This window comes from Neophocaena asiaeorientalis, unplaced genomic scaffold (genome assembly GCF_003031525.2).
Source record: "Neophocaena asiaeorientalis asiaeorientalis breed wild unplaced genomic scaffold, Neophocaena_asiaeorientalis_V1.1 scaffold362, whole genome shotgun sequence".
Classification (NCBI taxonomy): Eukaryota; Metazoa; Chordata; class Mammalia; order Artiodactyla; family Phocoenidae; genus Neophocaena; species Neophocaena asiaeorientalis.
The window spans coordinates 2,468,142-2,492,950 of NW_020175700.1; the positions used below are offsets into that span (position 1 = coordinate 2,468,142).

General features: G+C 44.6%; 1 protein-coding gene across 1 annotated transcript in view; it reads right to left on the reverse strand.

Moving 5' to 3' along the window:
• Positions 1–24,809, reverse strand: part of ADAMTS17 (ADAM metallopeptidase with thrombospondin type 1 motif 17) — a 346,664-nt gene that overhangs the window by 62,824 nt on the left and 259,031 nt on the right. The window contains exons 15-18 of the mRNA XM_024732060.1: positions 18,879–18,959; positions 10,184–10,341; positions 6,859–7,018; positions 4,592–4,727 (exon numbers count right to left, since the gene is read on the reverse strand). Of these exons, the coding sequence (XP_024587828.1) occupies positions 4,592–4,727; positions 6,859–7,018; positions 10,184–10,341; positions 18,879–18,959 (535 nt within the window). The remainder of the gene's footprint in view (positions 1–4,591; positions 4,728–6,858; positions 7,019–10,183; positions 10,342–18,878; positions 18,960–24,809) is intronic.

The window sequence follows — 24,809 nt, forward strand, 5'->3', positions numbered from 1 at the left end:
ACAGGGCTACTCTCTGGATGCCAGATGATGGCAGGGCCACTTCCCTGCAGACAGTAGTCAGCAAGGTGAAGGCTGCTGGCCATAGTCATGACAGCTGAGCTGATCTGTGATTTCTTCCTCTCCTGCCAATGTCAGGTCCAGGTTTGTCGATATGTTTGTGTTGCTGTACAAGATGCTGGAGAGAGGCCATCTGCCCTGTGTGTCAGATTCCAGACTCCACATGGTTATGGCAGGGTTTGAGAGAAGTATCCACAGAGTGAGGGGCAGGATTAGAATAAAGAGGTGTTAATGGTGTGAATTGGGAAGGTAAAGGAAACTGTCGGGAACTCAGTGGAAAAAGAGGGCTGAAGAAAATTAAAGGGGGAATCAGGGGAAATAAAGAAAAACAAGGGAAAAAGACAACCATCTCTGTTTGCTTAAAGGTCAAAGAGTAAAAATAATATAGAAAGGCTCCTTCACCTTGCCAGGTTCAACAGCGTGCTGCATTTTGGATTTTTAAATAAAGTTCACACCATTGGGTTCTGGGCTCTTCTTCCAGCTGACAGGCTCTGTCTTCCAATCATGTCCACCCCCAACCCCCTGAAGCACCCATTTTTTCTCCAGACCCCACACTTCTCCAAACCCCACCCCCTGACCCAAGTTCAGTTTCCACTTATGGATTACATCTCTCTCTGAATGTCTAGCACTCATTTTCTCAGATCAATCTCTTTACTCTTTTTCACTTACTAGCCTAAATCCATATTACTCTATAGTTTTAAGAAAGATTCATGACAACTAGATCATGCTATTCAGTAACTCAAGTTTTACTGTCCAAATATGTTTGTGTGTGTGTATATATATATAATATCTGTACATAATATATATATACACATATATGTATATTGTGTATGTATGTATGTGTATATAAATAAATAAAACTGGCATTTGCAAGAGCTTTAAAATCTATCAGATTGCCCGTTTCTTTAGCCAAACAATAAAGTCTTTGATGAGTCATGACACTTCACTTCCATGTGTCTACTTTAAGAAACAGTTACAAAGTTAGATGGTTCAAAATAAACAAATAAACCAACAAATAAAACCAGACTAGAGTAGGCATCCAGGCATTTCTTTTCTAGGCTCTGAGGCAAATTCCAGGTGCTGTCTTCTCTTTTATCAATTTTATTTTCTCCTCTGCTTTTGGAAATTCCATTCATTCTTTAAGTCTGATCGACATGATTTTACAGAGTTGGGAAGGGGATGAAAGGGGGTGGGACAGAAAGGAGAGTGGTGGAAGGGAGAAACCTAGTATTTATCAAGTTACCTGAGAGTAAAGACCTTGCCTGTCTTTCTCACCTCTAAATACCTTGGTACCGAACAAGATCTAGTTAATGAGAAGATGCTCAATAAACATGTTTTGAATAAATGAAATTACTGACTCTGTACTGTGTGCTGAGGGCCATGCTGGATGGTTTTAAAAACAGTACTGAATGATTGGTCAATAAAAAGTAACTCAGTATAACAATGTGCCCTCCTTTGTGTAATAAGAGAATGCATTCCCTGAGGTGGTACCTTCAGAGCTTGGGCTCATGCTGAGGCTGTGATCCCAACATCTCAGTGGGCAAAACCATGGTAGATAATAACTTAAGGCAGTGCCAGCAAACTATCACTCATGCGCCGAGTCTGGCTTGCAGATTGTACAGCCCAGGAGCTAAGAATGGTTTTTATATGTTTAAAAGGATTATAAAACAAAACGAAAAATAGACAGCAGAGATCGAATATGGCCTACAAAGCAAAAATATTTACTATCTAGCCCTTTACAGTCAAAGTTTGCTGACCCTTGTTCTAAGGAGACATTAAGAATGTGCTTCCGAAGTTAGTTTTAATCTAAAGTGTCTTTGGCTTGAACTTGTATTCAAACATGGCGAGACTGCAGGCCTGGGCTCTGTGAGCACTCTGGAGTCATACACACAAGCTCGACGTCCTTTGTCCAAGCTTAGAGAAGCTCCATGGCACCAACATGTAGAGTCTGCACCTTTGTTAACTCTTGCTTGTTCATGTGGCTCTTCTGTAGGTGTTTTTCTACATGATTTTCTGGTTAGTTTTGCAGTGCAACAAAGTCTTCTCCTAGAAAATCTATGGGTGTTTCTAAGGTGTTTCATCAACCCACTTAGTGTAATGATTAGAGAGCTTTGTTATGGAGCTTTGAATTCATCTGGCTCTAGCTGAAGTACTCAGGATGGGACCTCTCTTCCGTCTTTTATTAACTCTGGGTAATTTTTGGTTGTTTTTAATTCATTGATGATTTTCTGGTCCATTCTTCCTCTCCTCTCCTTCTGTGATTCCAATTATACTTATTTAAAATGGTTGATATTTTCCCACAGGTAAATTATCAACAATCTTTTCTTTCCATTTTCCAGATTGGATAATTTCTATTGTTAGACCCATCAGGTGATTTTTTCAAAATTTCAGATACTGTATTTTCTAGTCCTAAAATTTGGTTCTTGTTTAGTGTCTCCTTTTTGCTGCTAAGATTTCATATGTGTTCATTGATTATGATCATACTTTTCCTTATGTCTTTGAGCATAATTACAATAGCTGCTTTGAAATTCTTGTCTGCTAATACCAACATACATGTCATTTTGGAGTCAGTTTCCATTAATTGCACTTCTCTCATGACTATGGGTCACATTTTTCTGTTTCCTTGTATGTCTAGTAATTTTGAATTGTATCCTGAACATTGTACATGTTATGTTAATCTATAGCAGTGCTGTTCAATAGAAATAAAACATGAGCCACATATGTAATTTTAATTTTCTACTATCCATATTTAAAAAGTAAAAGAAACAGGTGACTTTAACATATTAATAAATTTTAATAATATATTGTATTTGACCCAATGTATTCAAAACGTAATTATTTCAACATGTAATCAATATTAAAAATTATTAAGATATTTTACAATATCTTTCTATATTAAATCTTTGAAGTCTGGTATGTATTTTACATTTATAACACATCTTGATTTGGACTAGCTAGTGGCTACCGTATTGATCAGCACAGCTCTAGAGTATCATTCTAGGAGAATACTGAGGTTTGGTCCAATACGAGCTACTCCATCATTATGGGAAGCAGAATCATTGACTGCCAGTTTTTAAACTTTATTCCTTGGTGTTTCACAGAGGTCCTGTGGGCCTACTGTGAGATGAGGGGAAGGCCGAGTACACTGGGCTACTCTTCCCCATTATATATACATCTCAGTTCAATCAGAGCAACTCTGATTTCATGTTTCATATATTTCATTTCTGTGCATAACTTAAAAATATTTTGATACTAAAACAATATAAAAACATAAATGACTATAAAATATGATTCTTGAATGGGTTCCTAGGAACTTTCTTGCTCAATCATGCCCTTGAACCCATGCTGACCTCTCCTCTTCTAGAGTCACTTATTCTCCTTTCTAATCATATCACAAGAGCCAGCTGTCTCTGCTTTCAGGAAAAGCGACTGTGGTTTGTCTGCTATTTAAGTCTTCATGCTTGCAAGTCCTTCCTTCTTTGGCCCCACATGTGTGTGATTGATTGACTGATGGATAGATTGATCAATCAACTGATAGGTTTGCTGGACGGCTGTTCACACCCAGCATGCTCAGGACTTGCAGAAGTGAGCTGTTCCTCATGGCCATCAGCATTAGGGTAGGATTTCATTCTTAATTTAAAAGGACCACATAAAATCAATGAAACAAGTCTCACCTCACTTTCCTTCCTGTCTTCCCACTTTCATTCATACACATTTTACCAGTTTGACAAAGAAAAGAGGGTCAGCATGAAAACTAAATGCTTTGTGAAACCTTTTCACCAGGCAAGTGGTACGGATCAAGCTTAAGAAACCCAAAAAACTGCCAGGTTAAAAGTCCAGCCTCCTTACAAAAGCTAAACATGCCTAACCTGATGCCCAGAACCACAAGACAAAATCCATGCGCCTCAACCCAGGGCAGAACGGGAGGCCAGTGATATTACATAATATAACAGAGTCAGATGCAAAGACCCACTAAAGTGGAAATAAGGAGGCTTAACTGGTGAACACATTTCACACAATTCTTCTCAGCTGACAACTCAAGAGAATTCACTTCAGAGCACACAAGTACATGGCCATGAAAGCTAGGGTTGGAAACAGAAGTTCTGATGGATCCCAAACAACAAATAACTTACTGACATTAATTTCAGCCACTGAAATAGACCAATCACAAACACTAACTTATGTACACCTACTCACGGGTGTTCATACTATGACACTGATTTCCTTTTTCTCCAAGACATGGTAATTTGCAGGAGTTGACATGTACCAGTTGAAAGTGTGCGGGATGGCTATTTCTTTTTTCACGAGATGGTCTTAATGGCCCCCTATGAGATGCCTTCCAGTGAGCACTGTACATTTCTATCAAAGTTCTGGTTTAGCCAGAAATTCAGTATTTTGAGCAAGCAGAAATCACTCAGCAACAACAATGGAACACAGACCAAGACTGTGGTATTAACTGTGCATCACCATCTCCCATTCATGGGTGTTGCTGTTTTACCCTGGAGGGTCCAAGCTTGAGAACACAGCTCCTTACCGTGACTGGCATGGGTGCAAGTTGCACCTTCGGATCTGGGGCTCTGGACGGCTGGCTTGAGGGCAGTCACTGTCGTTCACCAGAGTCGTGGTCTTGTTAACAATCCGTGTGCAGGACACGATGGTTCTGCGTTCCCCTGGAAACCAAACCACACAGAACGGAGAGGTCGTGGTACACACACCTGGTAAGGCCATTCATTCACCTTATGGAGGAGTGTTCCGGTGCATCTTTTGATCAGTTTGTCATTTAAAGTGACTATTGTAATGCCTTGTTGTTTGTCAGAGAGGGAGAACCATAATCTTTGGGATGAGGGTGTGTAAGACATGGCAGGGGCAGCATGGGGCAGGAGAAAGATTCTAGAACAGGATCAGAAAGAAGCAACACTTTAGATCAGCCATGTCCTTGGAAAGCTTGGGGTTCACTGAGGTCAAAGTTGTGATTTGGGTCTTTAATTTCCAACAAAGATTGCCAATCTCTATCTGTTCATTTGATGCTTAAAGTCTATGGAGATCTGGTCTTGATTAAACAACTGTGTATCAGCCCTCACCAGAGATGATGGCTACTTATTACAGAACTCCTACTTGCTGGAGAGAAGTGAGAAACAGGAAGGCTAGTCTGAAGGACACAGACCCAACCTGAGAATTTGTCTCTCCATCAACTGCCGCTCGTGCCTAAGCCTCACGTGCTCTTGGGAAGCTTCACTAACCGGTCACCCCAGCTGGATGTAGTCATTCTTTTGGGTGTTCCCAAAGCACCCTGCTTTGTTAGGAGTGGGGGCGAATGATTGGGAGCTAGAAGGGCGGCCTTTGGAGCCAGGCTGTCTGGGTTCAGACTTGGCTTACTCACTAGCACAGTGAGCACAGGATTGCTACTTAGCCCTCACGTTTCTGTGCCTTTGTTTCCTCCACTGGACTCACTCGCTTAACTTCCCTATGCCTTAGGATGCTTTAGGGATGGTTAAAATGAATTGATACATATAAAATGCTTAGAACAGAACCTGGCAGGGGTTAACACTTCATGTTAGCTATATTCCTATTGTTATTATTTGGGAAGTGTCATAATAAAAGATTAACAGGAAGTCAAGCACGACTATATGGATCCCACACTCCTAAATCAATCTGTCTCCTGGGGAATTTGTCATGAAGAAATGACTCAAAATTATGGAGCCCTCAACTTGTGTAAGCATAGAAAGCACGGAGCTGCCTCAAGCCAGATTTCTGTTTGGACTGCAGGTCAGGGAGCTGGAAGTCAGGGAGCCATAAAAGGATGCCAGTAGCGACAGCAGCAGAACAGTACCCCCTTGCCCCCCAGCCAACGGAGCCTGCTAACTCTTCTATTTGGGCCACACTTACTTTGTAGCAAGCTGCCCCAGTGGAAAAGGTCGGTGCTATCAGCTCCGCAGGACTGAGTGTCGGTGAGGCCATGCCCAGGTCCCACCTGCCAGCCCACCCTCTGGGTTGGCATTCCGGAATCCAGGTCAACCTTCTGTTCTAACTCTGTGTCCATCAAAATTCACCCATCCTGCATCCATCCCCCATCACTCCCCTGTGTGTCCCGTCAGGGTGATAGAGTACGCTGTACTAAGGGGGCTGCTGGCTAAGAGTTCAGAATGCTTCCAACCGCTCCTCCTAAACAACACAGTAATGACTACGATGCCTTCTGTTCATATTGATTTTTGCAGTATTTGAGTCTCCTCCCTGCGGTGGGCATGAGGGCTGATCAGTATAGACAGAGTAAATCATCTGCTAATATATGGAGGCAAATCATGAAGCCAGGACTCAGGCTCTGAACGTTTCACTGGAGTTGGAGGACTTTTTCTTTCCATTGTATTACTGTTGGTCCCATTGGTTTCCCTGTATTTCCATTGGCCACTGGGGCAAAAAGGAAAGGGTATTTGAGGGTCAGAAACATCTTCCAGTGCCCCTCTACCAAACAGCAACAGATAGAAGTCTGTTCTGTTCATTCCCAGGGTCACCTGTCACACTTGTGACACAACTATTCATCGGCCAAACCTCCACTCGGATCAGCATCCGAGGGCCCCATGTCATAGGCAAAGCTGGGCACAACTCCGGCATGGAGGAGTTTGGAAGACTCTGCCCAAGTGTTCTGCAGAGAGATTTGCAGTGGGATGTGGTTACATTCCATGGAAATACAGGTTATGTGGCCAGCCTTTCCAAGGCTCTGTGCACCTGCCACGGAGTGCCCTGAATTCACTTCTCTGTTTGACAAAAACCCACACCCCATGAGCCCATGACCCTACTGCTCACCTCCTCCGCACTGCACACTGCAACCTTCCCAGCTGCTGTGGGTCCAGATGAACAAGGAGTCCTGTGGTTTTTCTGGTTCACTTTGATTTTCAGCAGTGTAGTTTACGGGAATGGTGTATTCGTAATGAATTCCATAGTTTTGGTCATGAAATAACAACACCTGGATCAGCAGCAAAATAAAAGACCATTTTGAAATAAAGCGAAAGCTCCCAGGATTGCTGAACTTGCAAGCCAAGCCGTGCTGTGGCTGTCTCCCTACCAGGGGTAACCTGTTCTTTTCAGGGTTTCAAAACAGGTTCATTCCAGGGGCACACCTTTATTTCAGTCTTGGGTTCCCTAGATACTCCAATTCAGGGCAGGAGCCTATGTAAACCATCGGCAGGGAGTTCTACTCTTTTCCACTGGAGAGAGGACTGGTTTAGAAGAGGGATTGGGGATTAGCAAACCTGTGGGCTCTAACTGCACTTTACATGGAGAGCTGCTCCAGGCAGAGCAAAGTACCCGTTCCCACAGTCACCCACAAAGCTGCCCTTACAGGGAGAAAGACACAAATATACTGCTTTTCTTAAACAGGCATCTGAACAAGTAGGGTTACTCTACTTTGAAAATGAACACCACTCTTCACACCCCGAGCACCAGTCACTGCTATGTGTAAGGCAGGCTCAAGAGTAGACACAGCCCCCTGCAGGGGAATCTTGGGGATGCCTGTCAAGGATGTAGGAGCCTTCCTGCTGCCCATGGGAGCTAGGATGATGATGATGTCCACGGGGTGGCACAGCCTGGCGCAGGGCTTAAAGCTGGGAGGGGAGGGGAGCCATCATCGTGCAGCTTGGGGACCCCTGGTTCTGCAGTCCTGGTAAGTGGGAACTGGAAGGGCCTGCTCTTTGTTTGGTAATGCATGTTTCTAGCCCTGTAGAGAGAGAGGTGCTCTACTGGCTTTATTTCACTACGTGTACATAATGGTGCAAAAGAAGCACTCTTGTGGGAGCTTCAAGTGGCCTGGCTGTGGGTGGTATGTCCTCAGGCTACGCTTGGAACCAGGGGGCAGTCCTGGGTCTAAGCAGCTAGCAACTTCACTTCCAGCTCGGGGTCTGGGAGAGCCGGCCCGCAGGAGCTGGAGGCAGAGGGTGCTCCACCTGACCTGGGGAGGCCAGGTGGACGGTGTGCTGGACAACAGGAGCCGTCCTCCCTCCCAAGCATCTCCCAGCCCTCCAAGGGCTGCAGTTGCAGGCGGGGTGGGGTGGGGTGCTAAGAGCAGCCCAAACTGAATAAACATCCACTTCTCCAAGAAAGAGACTTACAGTAATGCATTTGGAAAAATGCCTCCAGTTTAAAAAAAAAAAAAAAAGGCTTTAAAAGAGATCTTTATTATCTCAGTATGGGAATAAGACTGGTGAATTGAGAATCCATATGAAACCAATTTCATGCAATTTTGTAGCCACGTATAATTTGTATGCGTATGCATAATTGCTTTCAAATGCAGGTCCCCGTGGCTCTACGGGCACTCCTGACTCTGCAAGCAATGTGCACACCTCAGTTAGTGGACAATGGATTTTCCTTCAGAGGCAGATGGGCTCCTCTCGTTTCTAGGTTTAAAAACTGGTAGTAACAATTATATTTCAAGAGAGAAAAGTGATTAATGTTCAAGAGGGCAGGAACTTCAGCTGTGGTAGTTATTGCTTTCCCAGAGTTTTGTTTATTATGGCCTGAATGAATCCAGGCTGTGCATTTGCTTTAATGGGCTGACGATTCACTCACAGTTTATGAAAGCTTTTGGGAAACAAAGGAAATAGGCCCATCTTGGTGTTTGCTAGAAAAGCAAATTCACATGCTAAAGGTGATGCTGCTATCTTGGGTTTTATCTTGTCTTTTACTTTCTCTTTTAGTCCCTCTGAATGACTGCTTTTAACTCAGGACAGGAGGATTTGTTCCAATGACTTAGATTAGGAAACAATCTAATCACAGAGAAATGATTTAGGTACCGGTTCTTAGGTCCCAGAAATCAACTTGCAAGTATATACCTGCAGTAGATTTAGTGTGTGGAGTGTTGCACTGATAGATTTCTGGACAGTTTATGTCATCTGTGGAAACTGGCTCTCCTTACTCTTATCAGAAATTGTAACAGGGTTAGGGCCATTGTGGGTGACATCTCTGCTCACACGTAGAGCTGGTCTCCTCAGGAGAGTTCCTGGGAAGTGGCCTGGGAATCTCTTGGGTGTCACCTAATCTTGAACAGCTGCAGGTTGCCAGTGACCACAAATTAATGGGGAGATAAGAACTTCCAAGTAGAGACTTTGGCAGGCATGGAGGACAAAATGTGCTTTGATTGCAGACACACAAGCTGTCACAACTCCCATTCTTTGGAAAGAGACATAGATTCAATAATTACAAGCTATCAAAAGTTAGTCACGAGAAGTCCTAAACCCTGAGAAGGCAACGGTGGCATTCCTGTCCCTGGAGATCTTTCATATTCTTAAAAGGCAGCATAACCGGATGTTTCAGTGGTTTGCATGGGGTCCTCCCTGAGACAACACACAAGACCAGAGTGCCCTGATCTGGCCTGATTGCACGATTTCTCGAGACCACCTGGGGAGTGAATAGGCCTGTAGAATCTGGTTCTCCCTCGATTCCTGAATCCTTGTTGCAAGCAGAGTCTGGAAAACCTGAGTGGTATTGGTTTGGAAACAGTGTCAACAGTTCATTTCCAAAAGGTAGTTTCCGATGTGGATATACAAACTATGGGGCAAATCTAAGCCATCTGATATTAAAACATAGACTGTGGGGCTTCCCTGGTGGTGCAGTGGTTGGGGGCCGCCTGCCGATGCAGGGGGCACGGGTTCGTGCCCTGGTCCAGGAGGATCCCACGTGCCGCGGAGAGGCTGGGCCCGTGGGCCATGGCCGCTGGGCCTGTGCGTCTGGAGCCTGTGCTCCGCAACGGGAGAGGCCGCAGTGGTGAGAGGCCCGCGTACTGCAAAAAAACCCCCAAAAACATAGACTGTGAGTGGGGCTGTCTGCTTAATAATGTCAAGTCTCCCTGGCAGCCACATGGCTAAGCATTTCCTTCCTGGAGGTGGTTCCTTTTGGAAAAGATGGGAGTTCTGCCAGTAAAGAGCTAGGGCAAAATTTTGAGAGGGCAGAATTTTGAAGCATGTGGCAAAGGGATTAGATAAGAAAAGACCAAGAGAGAGACTTGAGCAGCAGGTGGCCAGGCAAACCACCAGGAACCAAGTGTACCTCCTGCCCACAGGGTCTCAGGGAACAAGTCAACTGGTAGACCTCTTGGAGCCGGCGGTCTCAAGACAAATGCAAAAGCATGGCAAATTACCATCAAATGCAGAGGCATTTTGGTTGGTCCCTTGGCGGAAATTTTCTCCCACAGGCCCCTTCTAACATAGCGGACGGTCGTGCCTGCAATCTGGAACTCTCCGGGGAGCTCTATCTTCCAGTCACTGTTGATGGATCTCTTGCTGGAGTCTTTGAGAGCTAGAAAGAAAATGGAACACCGTGGAATCGGGGGAGTCAGTCTGTCTTTGAAGGGAGTCAGGGTGTCCTGAGCAGTGGGTTAGAGGTCTCACTCTCTACCTCCACAGGGGAGAAGAGGGAGGCCTGCAGTGAGAGAAAGGGAGCTTTCTTTGAGAACAGAAGCCTGGCTCACAGGTAGAGAACAGCTCCTGACCCCAGGACCCTCTGAGAGAGAGCTGTCGTGACTCCTGCACCTCTTGAGCATGGGCCGCTGTCTCAGAATCAGCTCACTCCGTGGGGGGTGCGGGGAGGAGCGCCAGAGAATGGAGACAGCCACAGCCCAATCACATTTCACGAGATTTACAGAGTAGGGGGTTTTCCACCGGATGAACAGATTCTATTTTAACGTGTCCAAGGCTATAAAACAGGATTTGTAGCTTTAGCAAAATTCATCCTTCATTTTACTCTTACCCACCTGGGGCTTTTTAGAGGACAGACTAACTCCAATGCCCCTCAAGGATTTGATAGCCCTGGATTAGTAAAGCAGATGCTCCTTCAAGAAACAAGTGTCATTCTACCAAACACGAGCGTCTGGAAGCCTGAGCTGCCTACAGGCGTGGCAGTAACAGTGAGCTGATGTCTTGTGGGTGGTGGGGGCCCTCCCACCCTCAGCTTTGTGGCCTTTGCTGGGTTCACATTTTGCTCTCTCACACTCCGTACAAAGTGTGTTGGAACTGACAAGGAATCGACATCTTGCTGATTGACCATAGCAAAGATTTGGTTTTCCACACAAGCTATTATTATCTGAGTGCTCACCAGTGACTTTCTTTGTTGTTTCCTCACTTAGGTTTTAGAGTCATGTGGTTCTCATGAGGGAGCATTCTGCAGTGAAATTCTGTTTTTTTGTGCTGTTTTGTTATTTAGGAAAGAAAGAAATAACTAGAACCTACTCTGGCATTTTGGAGGAGGTGGCAAATGAAAATGGGTGACAGTAAGTCTTCATGTCACTCAAAAAATAAAACTTTCCGTGCACCCCAAGTCCAATGCCATGCTCTCTGCCAGTGCAGCTAGAGTCCCCTGAGAACCAGATGCTCTCAATCACCTTGGGACCCTGCTCAACCCACAATCAGTGAAATCAGGTTCTATCCCATTCCCTACTCTCTGCTTATGAGGCCAGAAATATTAATAAAATGCCCACATTTAATACCAATTTTGGATAATGAGACTTGAAACCCAAAAGTGGTTTCGGTTAACCCTGAGTCCACGAGCCCCTGGCTGGGTTAGGACCTGGTGGGTCGAGTCCTGGTCAGGCCACAAGCAGCTGGGGGATGCTGGCCTCCACTTCCTCGTCTGCAGGACACAATGGTCCCAGCAGGCTCACCTGGCCAGTAAGGGGGAGGTGCATGCTCAGGACTCTGTGCTTACAGGAACCGCCAAGAGAAACCGAGGGACCTGGGAAGGGCTGCTTTCCAGCAGGATGGCTTCCAGGAGGGATTTCATACTCAGGGTGGCTGCCCAGTGAGTGGCTGGGGATTACAGGACTCCAGGGAAGGCTTCGAAAAGAGAAAGCTCTACCACTTAGAATCAAATGCTTCCCTTCAAGAAATTCTGCCTACTATCGGGATTTCCTGGCTACTGGAAGGAAGTGAGACTGTTGGGATACTCACAATTTCTGAGCCTTTTTCTCTTCCTCAGCCACTGCCTGCAAGTCCCCATTTAAGGGGCATATTCTCTGGTTTAGCTCCTCCATATGCTTTTACCCACTTAACCTTCCCAACAACTCTCTAAGGTAAAGGATTATTTTCCTTTTTTCACAGATGTGGAAATGGGGGCACAGAGAGGTTAAGTAACCTGCCTAAAGTCACACAGCTATTACGTTGTCATGTGGAGACCTGAACCTAAACACACCAAGCTCCCACATTCTTTAGGTTATAGCATCAGTCTAGAGTTTTATGACAGACACTGAAATGTGCAAATGTCATATTCTCAAAGAGAACAAATTCCAAGCTCAAATAGCTGTAGGGGGTGTCTCACGTTCTACATACCTTCATAAAAATAACTAAACTTCCGGTTTTCCACAGCTTCCAGTGAACTAATAACCTAAAAATACGTTTGGTCATGTTAGCTACTCGGGTATCTAGGCTAAAGCTGTATGGATGTTCATTGTTCTTTCAATTTCTCTGAAGGTTTGGAAAATTGTTTCTTGCACATGCATATGTAAATCTGGTTTTCAGAATCAGTACGGGCTGGTGGGAAGTAGCAGACAAACAAATGAGGGAACAGACACCTTTAAGAAAAGCCTCAGTAGGGGCTTCCCTGGTGGCGCAGTGGTTAAGAATCCGCCTGCCAATGCAGGGGACACGGGTTCAAGCCCTGGTCCAGGAAGATCCCACATGCCATGGAGCAACTAAGCCCGTGGGCCACAACTACTGAGCCTGCACTTTAGAGCCTGCAAGCCACAACTACTGAAGCCCGTGCACCTAGAGCCCGTGCTCTCCAACAAGAGAAGCCACGACAACAAGAAGCCCGCACACCACAACGAAGAGTAGCCCCTGCTCACCGCAACTAGAGAAAGCCTGCGTGCAGCAACGAAGACCCAACACAGCCAAAAATAAATAAATTAAATAAAAAAAAGAAAAGCCTCAGTAAAAACAAGTCAGGGAAGCACAGGGAGCAGACACATCCCTACACCAATCCCTCACCTTTATCTGAGGGCCTTGTAGCTGGTGATGGAGGCACAGCTCCTGCCCTTGGGAGCTCAATGTTTGAAAGGGAGACTGGTGAGAAGACAGATAAACACGATACACTTCCAGAAGCTCAGTGACAGAGGCCAGTCTGGGGCCTGTGCACAGTCGTGTGGGCAGAGACTGGGGCAGGTGGGGAAGGGCTTCTGAAGGAGGAGCCCTGAGCTGAGACTGAAAGAAAAGCAGGGAGAAGAGGTGGCCTGGAGCGTGTGGGCAGCTTGGGCTGTTGCTCCTTGCCTCCTTGTTAAGCTCAGTTTCTGTGCAGGATGGTGGAGGGAGAAAGGTGCCCTGCCCCGTGTGGAGAAGCAAGTGGAAGGTGAAGGAATACTGGAAGTCTGATTGGGAAGAGGAGGTGACAGAGAGGGGCTATGGAGGTGGAGAAGGAAAGAGAAGGCTCACTGTCATTGTCATTGGGGTGGGGACACAAGGCTCACTGTCATTGTCATTGGGGTGGGGACACAAGGGTTGAGAACCCTTGAAACTGAGAATCAGAGAGATGAGCAGAATGAGTTTCTGTAAAGCTGTCTGCTGACCGCCGTCATACTGGGGTCACCCCACAGAACTCATTTCCCACACAGAGACCAGGGGCACATTGGGGTGGCCCTCTCCTCCTGTCTCAGCCCACGCGTGTGCCCCAGTTGACTTCTGCATTCAGTGCCCTAGGCTGGGCCCTGGCCTTTTTCTGTCTTAGGGCTTCTGTGAACATCTAGTGTGTTGCTGCCTGCCATCTCTCTCTCCTTCTGCAAGTAACAATGCCCAGAGAGCTTTTGGGGATGCGTTCTTCCCCCAGTCACATGGGGCTGACCCCAAACTCCACCCCAGCTCCAGGAGTGTGTCCATCACCCAACCCTGGAAGGTAAGAGTCAATTCTAAGACTTTCATTCACCTTGGGAAGAAGGAGCTTTCTTTCCACAGGTTGCCCAGAGACTTGATATAAGTCTTGCCAGTACGTGGCAAGAGGCCCCTAGATTAAAGTCAACTGAGAAAGGACAGCAGTGCCAGGACAGAGACTCTATTTCCCATGATATCGTTTTAAGCCCCTGGATCCAGCAGTGTCTGAAGCCAATAACACAGAAACTGAGAACTGGGTTTAGCTTTCACATGTCACATTTGGAGGTTGGTTTTTAAAAAATACTAACCATGATGGGGCCAGGGCAGGCTGAGAAAGCAGATTACTAGTATGGATTCCTAGAAATCACGCTAGGATCCTCACTAATGTCAGCTTAGTACCCCCTGAGATTCAGAAGGCCCGGTATACTCTATCCAGGCTCTCCTGGGCCCCGCTCCTGTCCGGCGCTTTGTTCAGGATGTGCGGCTCTTTCTCACTTGGCCTTGTTTCTAAGGTGCTCTAAAAGGACTTTATTGGATTATAAACGGAAAACCACCCCGCCTCCGTGCCAAAAGTCAAACACCTGTGAGGTCAAGAGTGGGAAGGACTGGAAAAAGTCTAGGAGGGCACACCTGATTATAAACCCATCCACAGAAATGCCGCGCAGAGGTGTGGGGGCTGCCTGGGGAAGCGCCACTTCTGCCGGCAGAGGCACTCGCTGTGAGTGACACAGGAGACAGACGAAGACCCCGCTGGGCCTGGTGGCATGCCACCCTCTCACCACCAGGGGAATGTCCTGCTTGGCAGTAGGGGTTGGGGGAGGCGACATTTCAGGAGGCGGCTCGCAGGGTGGGTGGGGGAGGCCGTGGAGGAGTGAGTATGGTCAGAGAAGGGGGGAGGGCAAATGAGAGAGGCAGGCAGTGGCTCACCGGCTCTTCCAGAAAAGGCCAGCAGCAGGATGGGGAGGAACACGCCAGACAGTGCAGTGCTGGTGGCAGGCTCTTTGGGGAAAGCAGCCTAGATTTATAGTGCTTGTCAGTATGCAAGGTGTAAATGTGCCCCCATGACAGGTTTCAAGTTATCCACGTGAGCTCTGTGAAGGCAGAGATGGGAAGAGATGCGAACCGTGACCTCTCCCATCCACATACTGCTGCTGGGCACTCCCAGGACTTCTGAAGTCACCTGTCTTTGCAGTCACCTGACCCCCAGGTCTTGGCCTGGGGCTGCTGAATTGGCAAAATCTCATACTGTCACAGCCTCAGGGTATGTGTGTGGTCGGGGTCGGGGCTCTCATGGTTCCAGAAAGCATCTACTTTGCTTGTCCAAGCTCTGCGGCCGCCATCTACATGACAGCTGCAAAATTCCAGGCACCCGAGTCTCAGCTTTACAACTGCCACTTGACCCCTCGTCTGAAAGCCGGAGCCCCTTCCTCAGGACAGTGTGATTGTGATGACGCCCCTTCATGCATTTTGCAGTGAGATGAAAACTCAGAGGCAGAATTATAAGTAACAGGCCAGCAGTTCCAAGAATCATGGGGATCGCTGCAAGCCTGCTGACTCTGGGGTGAGTCATTTAGTCAGCAGGATTCAAAATTTGCAGGTTGCCGTGGTCCATGCTGAGAAATCAGAACTTCCTGCTAAAATTGGAGTTTAGCACCTGACATCCCTTCAAAAGGGTAAGACTGCAGCCTCAGAAGGTCTGTTGGAACATCAAAATCTGAACATCACTGACAGTGAATTGATAGGTTCAATGTGGAGTCTGATGAGAAAACCACCTTGTGGGGCCATGTCAGCCCCAAAGAGAGAGTGTGCTGGTCACTCCTGGCCCATCTGTAGCGGCCTCCACCCCGGAGCAAGCTTCACAGAGCAGGGTCTGTGAGAGCCGGGGAGGCCGAAGCTCCGGGGCCCGTCTCGTGCACCAGTCCTTTCCAAGGCCCTATACGTAGCGTATTCTTTCCCGTAAAGAAGGCCTCCCGGGCTTCCCTGGTGGCGCAGTGGTTGAGAGTCCGCCTGCCGATGCAGGGGACACGGGTTCATGCCCCGGTCCAGGAAGATCCCACATGCCGCGGAGCGGCTGGGCCCGTGAGCCATGGCCGCTGGGCCTGCACGTCTGGAGCCTGTGCTCCGCAACGGGAGAGGCCACAACAGTGAGAGACCCGCGTACCGCAAAAAAAAAAAAAAAAAAGAAGGCCTCCCAAATTAAATAAGTTTTGGGCCCCAGAAATTCCCGTTCCTCTCCATCCTTTGGCATCAATGGTATGTGCAAGCCCCCTTCGTCTGTAAGTATTTTGAGATTAGTTTATATTTGAAATTAGAATTTTTAGGCCTAGAAACTCAACAGGGGCCATTAAGATGATTACAAATGCTCTGCTTTGATAGGGAAATATAAAGTTAAGAACAAAGGGAATTCCTGAGCGACTTGATTCTATCTGTAATGTCTGTAGTTCTGATTTGCTGGGGAGGATATTTTCACTTGCTGATCCTGCCTCAGTCAGAGGGTGGATGTTTTAAACCCTGTCACAAATATAGCAGCACTTGCTTTTGTGTGTGTTGCTTAGGAGCCCTCAGAAGCCTCTCAACAGCTGGAGAGACTTCTGCAGGGATGAAGATGGCACACGCTCTCCCTTGCTACCACAGCAGAACCAAACCTCCTCAATGGCCTGGAATGTGAGGTCATATGGTGACCGTCTGTTTCCCTCAGGGCCCTTCTATCTCTCTGTGGACATTTATACAATGTCCCTGTAGTTCCCGGCACTGTGAGAGATCCTGAGCCTTTCCAGGGAGCAGGGAGGGGGCATTCCTGCTGGGCTGGCTCGGCTCCTCTCTGGAGCTGCCTGGGGGCAGGCACAAGAGCTCGGATCCTGTCTGCATGCCCACTCCCTGCATGGCGCTGTGAAGAAGCCAGGCTCCTTTCTGTCTCTCTCCCTCCTGGATTCCACTGGAAGACTTGACCCACGTTCAACCTACTTCTAATCCTGGCGTTGAGTCAGCTCCTTTTATTTCCACTCGGAGTTCTGCCAGCTCTGCTCTCAGCTATGGATGCAAACTGCAGAGGCATTTCCTGTTCCAGGTGGTTTTGAGCAGAAAGCCAGGCAGCATGGGTTGAAGGTAGGTGGGGTGAATTCTTTAGGAACTGCTCCCGCAATGTGAGAGTAATTCAAAGTTACACAGGGTTGACTTCCAAAGCACCCAGCCCCGAGTGGAAACAAGGCTTGTTGAGCTAACTTTAGAAACGTAACAAGCATGGACCACCTTCGGATTTCCCTTGTGCACACACCAGACCCTGCGATTTCCAGATAAGAGGACAGAGGCTGGCTCCAACCTCCCAGGGAGGTCCAGTGCTTCTGGGGAGCTGAGAATTCATCCTGAGACATTCAACCAATCTCTTCGGGATGGACATCTGCTTCTCTGAAATCCACACACCAAAGCAGTAGCAATGGGCAGGTTTAACATATGTTCTCCAGTGAAAAATCGTCCCCACTCCATCTCTGGCTGTGACTGACACCTCAGAGCAATTCTGGGAGGCTCCATGAGTTGCAGCAGACCCAGCTGCAGTGAGGAGCTTGGACAAGCTGCTGAACTCCTAGAGTCTCATTTTCCTCCTCTGTGAAATAGGCACGTCAATTCTCTGCAGTACATTGTGGGGTTAGGGGTCAGGTCTGCAAAGCAGAGCAGGGCTCAATGACTGGGAGTCACAACGTAGATGTCACTGTTATTATTGGAATGTGTGGCCCCCAGGCTTCAGGAGCTGAGAGGGACCACCGTGAGAGCTGGCTCCCCGGGCACCATCCACTAGTTGTTATTTTTTGGCCCTAAGATGGGTTCCAGTGAAAAGTCATTTTTACTACAGGAATTAGGTGTTGAGTGATCTAAGAGATTCTGACATCCCTCTGTCATTCTTATATAATGCAGAAACATAGAAGTAAAAATAATGTTCCCATTTTCACCAGATACCTTGGGCTGGAGGAACAGTGCTGGGAAGTCTCGGAGGGCAGGACTGGAAGCTGAGGAACTTATTTGCAGGGCACCTACTGGTGCTTTATGGAAGGGCCAGTAAGTCGACCTTGGAACTGCCCCAGCACCTGAGATACTGGGATCACAATTTTTGAATATGATAAGGGTCAAAGGTGATGTCAGACTCCCACAGAGGCCCAGTGCTTCTGGGGAGCAGGAATGTCATCTCCAGGTCTGGGAGGGCCAGTGTACCAGTTGGAAACGCTAACTTTGGGGGTGACACTGGGTGATGGGGCTCTGAAGCAAATGCTGGTAAACTTGACCAAATTTCCTGAGGTGGGCAGAAAGGAGGGGGACTCTTTGAGAATTTAGTAAAAAGGCCACCACTTTGAAGAAGGTGCCGAGAGCAGCACAAGGCCCAATTTCGAAAAGCATTTACAAGCATTGTTCTAGTTGTAGAACAACAGCTGGGACAGTTTCAGAGAACAGTGCCAGGCGGGACTGGGCCAGCGTCCATGCCGGGGAGGTGGAGAAAACCACGGACGGGGCTGATGAAAACTGACATGGATGTCAACCCGAAGGACAGCAAGGTCCTAGGCTGGCAGCAGGAAAAGCAGCGGCCATTATGGCCTCCAGGACACAGGTGGATGGGAGGCAGGTAAGAGAGTTGGGAGGAGGGGGCAGGGCTACCTGAGCTCTCCTGGGGTTACTTTGGGGGACTTAGGCTATCCCAATTCCTCACAACTTCTTTCACTCACTCTTCTGTCACCTGCTTTCCTGTCCGAAGCTGGTGGTTCCTACTCACCCCTTCCCCTCGCCCCTCCTCTACCTTGGGGATGGCTGCACTTGAGCCAAATATGACAGCACTGTTTGGTCCATGCTGATTACTCATAGCATTACACCTAAAATATGGGTATAAAACCAATGGCTTGAGAGCACCCCTTCAGCATTTTGCTGAACCAAATTAGCAGCCTGATTGTCCAAATCAATGCTCAGAACATAAACTATGAGTCAAACCATTTTTTGTTTTACCCAGAAAACTGTGGGCAGGTTTATCTTCCACCACGCGAATCCTTCGAGCTCCAGCTGGAATGATAGCAGCTTCAATATAACCTGTAGTGACAGATAACACACAGGTGAGCCGACCAGACCTCTACCCTCCATCAGAGGGCCCGCAGCACCCCCCCACCAAAACCCACACTGCTGCACCCCCATGGTAATTTCAGAGCCCGCAGGCTTGCAGAGCTCTGAGAAATCAAAACAGTCAAGAAGTGTGCTAGGGCCAGAATCTCCTGGCTGCCCAAATTCCAGAGAGCACCACTTGCATGTATTATGAGTTGAACTGTGTCCTCCCACCCCCAAATCCATATGATGAAGTCCTAACCCCCAGGACCTCAGAATGTGACCTTACTTGGAAATTGGGCTGCTATAGGTGTAATTAGTTAAGATGAGGTAATACTGGCGTAGGGTGGGCCCCTAATCCAATATGACTGGTATACTTATAAAAAGAGGAAATCTGGACACAGACATGTACACACGGAGAACGCCATGTAAACATGAAGCAGAGATCGAGATGATGCATCTTACAAGCCAGAGACTGCCAGAAAACCACCAGAAGCTAGAAGAGAGGCACGGGACAGATTCTTCCTCACCTTCACGAGGCGCCAACCCTGCCGACAACTTGATCTCAGACTACTAGCCCCCAAAACTGTGAGACAATAGGTGTCTCCTGTTTATGCCACCCAGTTTGTGGTACTTGGTTACAGCAGCCCTAGCAAACTAAGAGCCTGGAGTTCTTTGTGAAGAGCACCTCCCTAGAGCACGGGTGTAGAGTGCCCCTGGCTGTGTCATCTATTGGATTCCTTCACTCTTTGCTGTACTTTGAACTTTTTCCTGATTCCATGGGATGACAGCAGAAGCTAGGCTACTTGCCCTATGACAAAACCACTGCCTCAATACTGGGTACCATTTCCTGCTTTCAGTGCCGTTTGGGTGTTTCTGCAACCGTTGCAGTATGTACTTTTGTCCATTTCCTTGAGTATTTCCAAGTATAATGGGGTCCCTCAGAGGCCAGGGTCTTCTGCCCATGCTCTGACCCCACATGTGCCCAGAATGGCAGGTGGTTAGGATTCAGGAGGAAATGATTGAGGCTGCCAGGGAGGAGGTCAGGGGCTGGCTGATGCCTGGTTAACTGGGCAACTGTGTCAATTAATGAGTCCAACATAATGGTGAGATTCTGAAATGCAGGCTGGTAATCATTTTGTTTTGGCTTACATTTGGGTTTTAGACAAAGGTAATGTGCATTTGCTTCAGTGATTTAGATGATGATACCAAATTAGATGATAAATCCTACCCCTGTGGTTCCCAAATGTGATCATCAAAATCAGCAGGGGAGTTTTAAAAATGAGAGATTTCTGGGCCCAGGTATGTAGAGATTATGGAAATATCTATTTTGAGGAGTTTATTTCCTCATTTTCTCATAGTAAAAATGGCTTTATTTTCATTATAAATATAGTACATGATAATCCAAACCACAAAAGGGGAAAAACTAAAACCAACCTATACAACAATGCACCAAGAAAATTACCCATATTTTTGATGACCAGCCTTTTCAGCATCTCTTAATGCATATAAACATACACACATCATTTTATGCCAATAGGGTACTATATATGGTTTTAAAAGATCAGGGGTAACTTTAAAATAATTAAAGAGTTTTGCTAGGCAATGTGTGCCCAAGGTGTAAAATTCAAAAGTTATAAAAGGATATAGTAGAAAGTAGATTGATCTGATAAGATACATCCTGTAGCTGGCTGTCTTTCCAACACTCTTATCGTTTACAATAATTTGTTATTTTTTGGCTAGGTTTCTATGTAGCTAACTGAAATGTGCTCATATGACAGTTTTGTTTCTTCCTTTCTGATCTTTATGCTTTGGATTTCTTCTCCTTTCACCATTCTGGTTGGAACTTACAAAACCACGTCGTATGCCACATGAGATAGTGGCATCCTTGTCTTATTCATGATGTTGGAGAAACGCATCCAGAGTTTTCCCTCTGAAAATGATGTCAGCAGTGAGAATGTGATAGGTATCATTTATCAGGTTAGGGAAGTTTTCTTTTACCCTAGTATGTTAAGAGCTTTTGTTATGAAGAGGTATTGAAGTTAATCAAGTGCTTTTTTGCATCTACTGAGATCATCATATTGTTTTTCTCCCAAACAATACAAAGACTTCAGAGCAGTTTAACTGTAATCACACTTGTCATGGCTAACATGGTGTGTGGGTCGGTATCTCAGTCTTGTTTTTCCTTCACCAATACATTTTAGTTCATTGTTATTTTTTTTTCTGGTGTTTTCCTGTAAACCTTTAATTATATTTATATTTCTATTATTTGACTTAGCTGTAAGTAAAATATTTTAATCTCTGGATATTAAAAGATGAGGAAATCAGCATAAGTATACCACCCTCCACTCTCTTACACCCCTCTTCAACTTTTACTGAATCATTCCTACATTGTATTAGTTTATGACATTTATCTTTTGGTCTCTAAGATAATTCCTGCAGTTGTTTTAGTTTTAGTTCTAAAAATTAATTTAATGTTTACTATGTGTCTTTTTTCCAGCTTTTCTGATAAATTCCTGCTTTCCTCAAGTTTGTTCTCTTTGAGATGGGCTCAAAGAAAATTAGTTTCTGAATTGTAATATATTGAAAAAAAAATACTGTTCATTATCCTGATACTTGAATACCAGTTTGGCTGGTATAAGATCCTTGAGTCACACTTTCTTTCTCTGAGGCTATTATTTGAATTGTTCCATTGAATGCTAGTGTGGAAAAGTCTGAGTCCAATCTGATGTTTTACCTTTATTAGCTTACCTAAAATTTGGATCAGATACTCAAAAGATTCCTAACTCTAAAATCTAATAACTGTTAGGCTATTCATAGTTTTGTGTAACTTCTTCCTGGGACACAAAGCTATATTATTATTATTAGACTTAAAAATATATATATACTTATCAATTTGTTTGGTGTTCTTTTTTCAGGGATACCAAATTATTTGTGTTTGACTCCCCCCTTTTTTTCCATAGTGCTCATTTAATCTCTTATCCTTCTGATTCTTTGTTTCCATTTTGCTTTGCTCATTTTTCTTAGTCCTATCCTCCATGCTTCTCATTGTGTTCTCAGCAGTGAGATTTCCTTTGCTTCCATGCAGACTTGGTTTCTGTGATGGACTCATTTTCTTCTTCTACACTTTTCCTCAGCTGAGTCACATTTCATCTCCCTTTGTTGCTTTACTGCTTATTCCTTGAGATCTCATATCTTATCAGTGAGTTCTTCTTTTACTGAGGGTATTATTTAATCAGTTTTTGGAATTTATGGCAATAATGTTTGGTCAAAATTTTCATCTTCTCCTTGGTAACATTTTGCTGGTGAGTTGTTTTAAATCAGTCATTTGTTCTCCTTGTCCCTTTTATCCTTTTCCTATTGCAGTATACGTGTGTTGATCCTGTACTAATTTTCTTTCTAAATTTATTACTAATTTTTAAGTGACACAGGTTCTAATTGTACCAGCTTCCTCTATGTTTGTGTGGGAAGAACAGGACAATGTTGTGGGCTAACAGAACTTTCCCTTAGTTTACAGTAAAATTTGTTAGGACATGGGTTTGTGTGTATCAGTGAGTTAATTTTTATGTTTGTAAACATTTATGTATTTTAAATTTACAGAAATATACATGTGTATTTTCCCATTATCAAAATTTTAATAATACAGGTAAATCTCAAGTCCCCTTAATCCCATTCCCCTGCCCTGTGGGAACTGCCACTATTAGTTTGGTATATATTCATTCAGATATTTTACTATTTATCCAAATATCTACACATATATAAATATGAAAATATCACATGGTATATTTTTTATTTATCTATATTTTATATAACTGTTAGGAATAACATTTATGACTACTGTATTATACTACAATTTTTTAAAAAAGCATGATGTGTCTTGGAAAGCTCTCCATGTGAGTATGTAAAGCTCTCCTTATTTTTCATTTAAATTGCTATGTAGTTTATGTCACTATGCCCCTACTGATTTAGGTTATTTCAAAATTGTCATTTAGAACATTTAGGTTGTTTCAAAATTGTCACTTTTGGAAACAATGCTGTATCGTGTATGAATAGGCACACAAAACCCCTCAATTAAATACCAGCAACCTATCCCAACAAAATAAAAAAAGATTATACACCATGATTAAATATAATTTATCCCAGGAATTCAAGGTTGGTTTAACATATAAAAAACAATCAGTGTAATTTATTCAAAAAAGGGCAAAACCCACCTGGTCATTTCAGTGGATGCAGAGAAAGCATTTGGCAAAATTTAATACTCTTCCATGATAAAAATACTCAACAAACTACGAATAAAAGGAAACTTCCTCAGTCTGATAAAGAGCATTTACAAAAACCCCACAGCTAATATCAAACTTAATGGTAAAATAATGCTTTCCCCCTAAGATCAGGAAGAAGCAAAGGATGTTCACTCTTGCTATCTCTACTCAACATTGTACTGGAAAGTTTTCTCTATGTCAATTAGGCAAGAAACAATTTTTTAAAAGGCATCCAAATTGGAAAGGAAGAAGTAAAATTATCTCGATCTGCAGATGTCAAGATCTTATATATAGAAAAATACTAGGGAAGCCACTAAAATCTGTTAGAACAGGTTCAGAAGGGTTGCAGGATATAAGATCAATATACAAAGATCAACTGCATTTCTATACATTAGGGGTAAACATTTCCAAATAAAATTAAGGAAACAATTAGACTTAAATAACATCAAAAAGAATAAAACGCTTAGGAATAAATTTAACAAAAGATGTGCAAGATTTCTACACCAAAGACTGCAAAAACACTGTTGAAAGATATTAAAGAAAATCTAAACAAATGGAACAACATTCCAGGTTCACGGATCAAAAGACTTAATATTGTTAAGATGGGAATACTTCAAAAGTGACTTACAGATTCAAAACAATCCTTACTAAAATTCCAGCTTGTTTTGCCCAAAATGACAAGATGATCCTCAAATTCATATTGAAATGCAAGGGACCCAGAATAGCCAAAACAATATTTAAAAAGAGCAAAGTTGTAGAAGTGACAATTCTTGCTTTCAAAGTTTTCTAGCCAGCTCCAATCATCAAGACAATGTGGTACTAGCATAAGGACAGATATTTCTATCGATGAAATATAATTGAGAGTCTAGAAATAAGTCCCTTATTGATTTTTTAAAACAAAGATGTCAAGAATATTCAATGGAGAAAGAATATTTTCAACAGTGTTGGGATAACTGTATATCCACATACAAAGGAATGAAGGCAGACTCTTACCTCAAACCATACAAAAAAACCCAATCTAAAATAGATCATGGACCTAAATCTAAGAGCGAAACTATAAAACTCTTAGAAGAAAACATAGGAGTAAATCTTTGTAACCTTAGATTAGGCAATGGTTTCTTAGATAGCAAAAGCACAAGCAAAAGCACAAGCACAATAAAGTGGATCATATCAAAATTTTAAACTTTGTGCTTCAAAGGACACCATCAAGAAAGTGAAAAGGCAAACTCATACACTGGGAGAAAATATTTGCAAATCATTTTGATGAAAGAACTGCGTCCAGAGTATATAAAGAAAACTTACAACTCAATAATAAAGTGACAATCCAATTTAAAAATGGGTAATGGATTTTAATAGACATTTCTCCAAAGGAGATATATGAATGGCCAGAAGCACATGAAAAGATGCTCAACATCATTAGCCATTAGGGAAATACAAATCAAAACCATAATGTGATACCACTTCACATCCATTAGAATGCCTATAACAAAAATGATAAACAATAAGAAGTGCTGGAGAGGATGTGGAGAATTTGGAACCCTCACTTATTGCTAGTAGGAATGTAAAATGGTGCAGGCATATT